This window comes from Raphanus sativus, chromosome 9 (assembly GCF_000801105.2).
Source record: "Raphanus sativus cultivar WK10039 chromosome 9, ASM80110v3, whole genome shotgun sequence".
Classification (NCBI taxonomy): domain Eukaryota; kingdom Viridiplantae; phylum Streptophyta; class Magnoliopsida; order Brassicales; family Brassicaceae; genus Raphanus; species Raphanus sativus.
Genome location: NC_079519.1, coordinates 25,396,279 through 25,402,227, shown reverse-complemented (window position 1 = coordinate 25,402,227; position 5,949 = coordinate 25,396,279). Strand labels below are relative to the sequence as shown.

General features: G+C 26.5%; 1 protein-coding gene across 1 annotated transcript; it reads left to right on the top strand.

Annotated features, from left to right (window-relative positions):
- Positions 1–5,479: 5,479 nt before the first annotated feature.
- On the top strand, positions 5,480–5,949 carry LOC108825117 (uncharacterized; the record flags this gene model as incomplete). The annotated part of the gene is given in 4 exon segments (XM_056994925.1): positions 5,480–5,507; positions 5,510–5,619; positions 5,621–5,779; positions 5,872–5,949. Coding segments are annotated over 4 exon segments (375 nt in total), but the record flags the coding sequence as incomplete, so codon positions are not given.

Here is a 5,949-nt window from a genome sequence, read left to right as displayed (position 1 = left end):
CTTTTTCTGTTTTCAATACATACCATCTTTTTCATCTACAATTTTCTTTGATTCTTAATTGTTGTCAATGAAATATGATAGATCTATATTTAAACTACCGATTTAGAGCCTGAAAATACCATAATATACATTTTTTCTTTCAAATCCGAGTTTTTGCCTGAATAGGTCAAACTCGTGGCGGAACACCACCGAATCACGTTTAACCGGCGAGAAATCGGCCAACTCGACCGCGTTTTTGAACATGGGTTATACTTATATTAATTTCTTTATAACTTCAGTTTTTATAAATATATATATTTCGACCAAATATTCAAATATATTTTACAAATATGTTATTATTGATACATAAAAACACATACAAATATGTTAAAATTTAAATTATTTTTAGAAATAAAAATATTTTTTTTGAAAAAGAAATAAAAATATTATGTATGTAGTTTAATTATTTCATAACTCTTTTCTTTAATTTATGCACTTTTAAGAAGATTTTTTAAAACAAAAATTGGTGAAATAACTATATATGAATTATAAATATTATGTTTTGCATATTTATTTTTATTGTGTATTTATTATTTATTAATAAAATTTTAGTGTGCAGTTAATTACTATGAAGACGGATAATTAAAAATGTAATATGTAAAAACTAAAAATATATTTAATTTTTTTTTGTTGGAACAAAATTCATTGTTGGAGATGTTTTTCTTGGATTAAAACTTTATAATATATGCAAAAAAACACATATCATAGATACTACAATACCGAAATTTCAATTCCCTTTAGTTTTTTTGGAAAATTATGTTCATGTAAACAAATACCTTATTATGTACTGTAGTAGATACTTATAAGAAGGGGTCGATAAAGTTTCCTTTTTTTTTTTTGGAAAAAGGGGTCGATAAAGTTGCACACTGTTTCAAAAAGAAAAGAAGTTGCACACTGAAACAAAAAAAAAAGAAGTTGCAGAGTTGAAATGAAGAAAACAGAGAGCAACATAATGAAATAACACGTGGGTTTATGGATCTAAGGATCTCTTTCTTAAAATCAATAGAAAGAGAGAAGAAAAAAGCTTTGGCCTCTATCGAGTATGACACTTTATATCAACTGAAGTGTTTTTTTTTTTTTTTTTTTTTTGTAACGAATCAATTGAAGTGTTATATGAGATATGGAGTGTTCTTCTCTAATCTCAAATCCATATTTTTTCTTTTAAAACATCATCATCATGCCAGTTTACTTTCTATAATTTTATGTATCCTGCAGTTTTACTTAAAAATCAATGATATACATATATGTAAAACACTATTTTGGTGTGAATATTTTAGTGTAACCTCTCCAAACTAACATTAAAATAGTGTAATTTTTAGTGTTGGATTGGAAAAGTGTAATGTAAAATTCATACTAAAATAGTGTTTTAAAATTAGATTGGAAATACATTTTTTAACGTTAAAATCATACTAAAATAATGTAGTCTTGACACTATAATAGTGTTATAAACTGAAAATGCCTTTATAAGAACTCTCAAAATCAATATCATAACCATGGTAAACAACAAATTTGAAAACATGAACTTGTGTTTTATACTTCTTCCGTTTTAAAATTTATGATATATTAAACAATATTAATATTTTAAAGTAAGAAATTTGATATTTAAATTTAAATTTAATTTATTTGAAATTATGTAACTAATTGTATTTATAGTTCTTGAATAGTTGGTCAAGTCATTTAATTTAAATTTCTGGATCTTTTTATTCTGCTTTTAGTTAAAGTTTTTATTAGTATTATATGTTATAGGGGAGAGTGAAGAGAGGATGAGAAAATGATTACCCGTAAGAAAAGGAAATCAAAAGGAGCAGCTTTTGATGTGCTGTTGTTGATTTGGATAAAAGGGATGTGTTTGTGTGTGTATATGCACACAACATACAAAACACCTTTTGATATTATCCCATCACGAAGTATTGATCTGTCTTCTGTTGAAGTGATCTTGACCATTTATCATTCCAAATAACGACCCCTGATTTTTATAGTATGTTATTGATTTTTGGTTGGAAAAAATAAACGTTGATTTTTGTAACATCTTCTGAACGTTATATATGTTCGTATTGAAGCAGTGGATAAATAAAATTCTGAAATCGTTACAGAAACTTTTGAATGTTATATTTTCAGTAAGGATACCGAATTTAAAAAAAAAGAATCTAAAAAAAAATATTTTAAAAAATTAATTTACTTTATATTCATAAGAGTGTAAAGAATGAAGAATATACATATACAATATTAACAAGCATTTGAAGAGATATTTTCATCGTAAACTTGACCATGTTCTCTCCATAGACACATGTATATATGAATGATAGTATCCAAATGATAAATATACTATACTATATATTTTAAATAAATAATATAAAAACTCAATTTATAGTAATAACATACTAAAAAATACTAAAAAAATAAAACATAATTGTTTTATTAATTTGAAAAATAAAAAGAGGAGGAGGGAGGAAGGAGAAGGAAGTAAAGGGGGAGAAAGCTATACTATTTCAAAATATAATAATATTTTAAAATATTAGCAAAACATTATTTTAAATATTATTAAATTTGGTGTATTATTCTATTTAAAGATTCAGATATAGTAGTATTACTTTTGTTTGACGATTTTTAAAATCTGTTTGAAAAAAAATTCAAGTTATGACATTGGAAAAAAATTTATCAACAAAATTATTTGGTTGAACTGTATTTGATTTAAAAGATATTTTCAAATAAAATTGGGAAGGAAAGAACAAAAAGAAAAAAGAGAGAACAAAAAAAAGAAATGAAATAAGAAGATCAAACGGTTCACATTGATTAGGGATAAGAAATGTAATATTATAGAAATATACTGTATACTTTGCTTATTTGTTTTATGAGTATACATTTAATTTTTGTTTTTCTATGTATATGTACTCCAATTTCTTCTTTTTAAAAGCCATCAATTTTTTTTCAAAAAAATTGTTGTTAGAAAATAAAAATATCATAATTCTTCTTGTTCTAACTTAACATTAATTTATGTTCTAATTTGAAACACGTTCAATTCTAGTTTTAAAATATATTCATTTCTCATTCAATTTTAAAGTTGGATTCAGCCTCCTTAAGTGTTTTTTTCTTTGTGGGGTTTTGTTTTGTTTTTTTTGTCAATGGGGTTTTGTTTTTTAATACATACCTTTTTATAAAAAAGAGTATTATTTATAATGAAGTCCTGAGATTCCTAGAAATATGAATCCGGAGCTATTTTATTAATTCTTCTTGATTCAGAAAACTATCAATCAAATTAATCATAAGTGAAGTTTAAATAAAAATCGCTCTCCTTGCATTTTTCATCTTTAACTCAGTCGTAGGGGCAATGATTACACTTCTCTAACTTTCTAGGAAACTAACACTTTGATTTTGCTTTCACTCTCGTTTCATCCTATTCCTTCCTGGAAAAAAATGTACATGCATATAATAATACTTTATCCGTTTCATTTTAATTATCGTTCTAGGTTTATGCACACATAGTAAGAAAACATATGATTTTATATATTTCCAAGATAAAAACACAATTATCTATATATCTAAACATATTTCAACAAATAAAAAAATAAAATAAAAAATCTTTTTAATGAATTTTGCATTGAAACTCTAAAACAACACTTATTTTAAAACGAATTTTTTTCCTAAAACGAAAATTAAATCGAATCGGAGAGAGTATTAATTATTAGCCCTTTCCTAAAAATATCTGATTTTCAAATAACTGATTTTCTAATGTTTAGTAATTTTCTATCAACCAAAAAGATCACTAAATTTTTGCTTAGCCAGTGTTAAATACTAGTCTTATTCATGAGTATTAGATGTATAAAATCATTAGTGTTAGTTAAGCTTGAGACGGATTGGATATCTAAAGGTTTAAAGGTATCTGGATCTTTATCCAGTGGATCCATAATTTTAATTCATTATCCGGATTCAGGGTTTTTAGATATCCGTGTGTCAGATATTTTTTCTAAAATTTATAATATTCGGCGAATATCCAGATTTAGATTCTTAAAATAAAAAAAAATATAATATTAATATATAACAAAAATTAACAATAATGACCGGATCCCCTCTTCTAGATATCTGGATTTTCACATTCAGATCAGATAATAAGTGTTAGTATATATATATATATATATATATATAATATATATATTATATATATATAATATAATCTCACAAGAAGGAGATTTCCTCTGTTAAACAATTTTGTAGAATTAGCTCGAAAAACAAATAGGTAAAATTGATAGGAAACACAATTCTACTTTATGCAAATTATGTACCAGTATAATCACAAGGTATATGGACCATCGTGTGGGTTGTATATTCTAGGAAAAAATTCAGTCCGTATAAAGTGGTAGAGAGACATTGAGAGAGCGATAATAAAGTCTCAACCACCAATGTTATTGGTACAGTTGTGGGTGAAAGGTACTTCCCTACCCAAAACAAGAAGCTTATAACAAGAGACATACTCTGTTTATATGATGTAATGTTCCCTTTTAAACCATATGTAAGCATGTATACGCATGTAAAAGCATATCATTATTGATTCATCCATATGTAGTACGGTGTGTGTGTTTGAATGAAGATAGATGATGATGAAGATGTTGTATGTTGATGATGATGATGCTGAACTAACTCTCATGAATTCACTTCATTTATTTCTTATATTGCACTTACGTTATCGAAGAGCGTGCTCTTCCTTCGACAGTGAAATTCCTTCTGCCACTCTCTCTTTTATCTATCTCTATCTCTCTCAATCTATTTCCTTATTTTTAATATATTTTTGAAACATTTCTTTTTAGCTCTTCTCGCTGCTATTCAAGACCGATCATGAATTCTATAGAACAATACAAAACTGAAAACACATTACCGTATTAAAGTAATTAATGCTTTAATTTCACAAAGAAAAGTATACGAACGCGGAAATGTACTCTATATTTATTGCACGTATATATGTTGAATTATGGTAGTTTTAGTTCATATAATACTTATACTTCTTATTATTTTGTTGTATTTCAAAATTGTTATGTTAAAATTAGGATATAATTAATATTAATTTAAATATAGTTTTTTGTATCTCAGGATGTAAATGTACATTTAAAAAGCGTGATAGTAAAAAACTTTTAGTGTATATATGAAGCAAAATATATAAAATTCTGTAGTGTATATATACATCTAAAAAGCGTGATAAGCAAGTCATGAATTACTGAAAATCAATACACACAAACAGACTAAATTCGTACGTCGAGCTAATTAAAGTTTCAATAAATGCACTAAATATGAACAGTGTAAGGTAAGGTGTAAACAGCGATTAACATATGACAGACTGAATATAAAGCTCGGACCGTAGAGGGGGCCATGCATGTTCCAAACCCTATTTTCTTCCCATTAATTTCCGGGAAATCAAATAATTTAATTTTTAACAAAAAATTATTATAAATGTTTTCATGAAATTAGGGCAAAAGTACAAACGAAACTAATGATGCCCTAATGAAAATGAAATCTCTGCAAGTGGGTTTTAGGGGCCACGTAGACATGAGTTACAAAATCTCCGAGTCTTTAGCCCTCCTGCCTCTTCAGTCTTCAACAGCACTTTACGACGATAACAGAGATCGTGATGCGTAATTTAAGATCCTCTGTTTCTCACTGCATGCTCGTTACCGTACGGACATATGATATATTAGAAATCAAAGGGCCTATAGAGGGAGATTATATACTTAGACCATACAGGCTCATTCATGTAGTTGCTTGTGTAGTACACTGCATATGCATTTATAATATTAATAACAACATTTTTCAACATGATATTCGCAATCTATATCGAGTTAATAGCTTAGTACACTGCATTTTTCGTTTAACTGTCTAATTATTCTCAAGAATGCTCAGAAATCGCTTTTAACTGATTGTTAA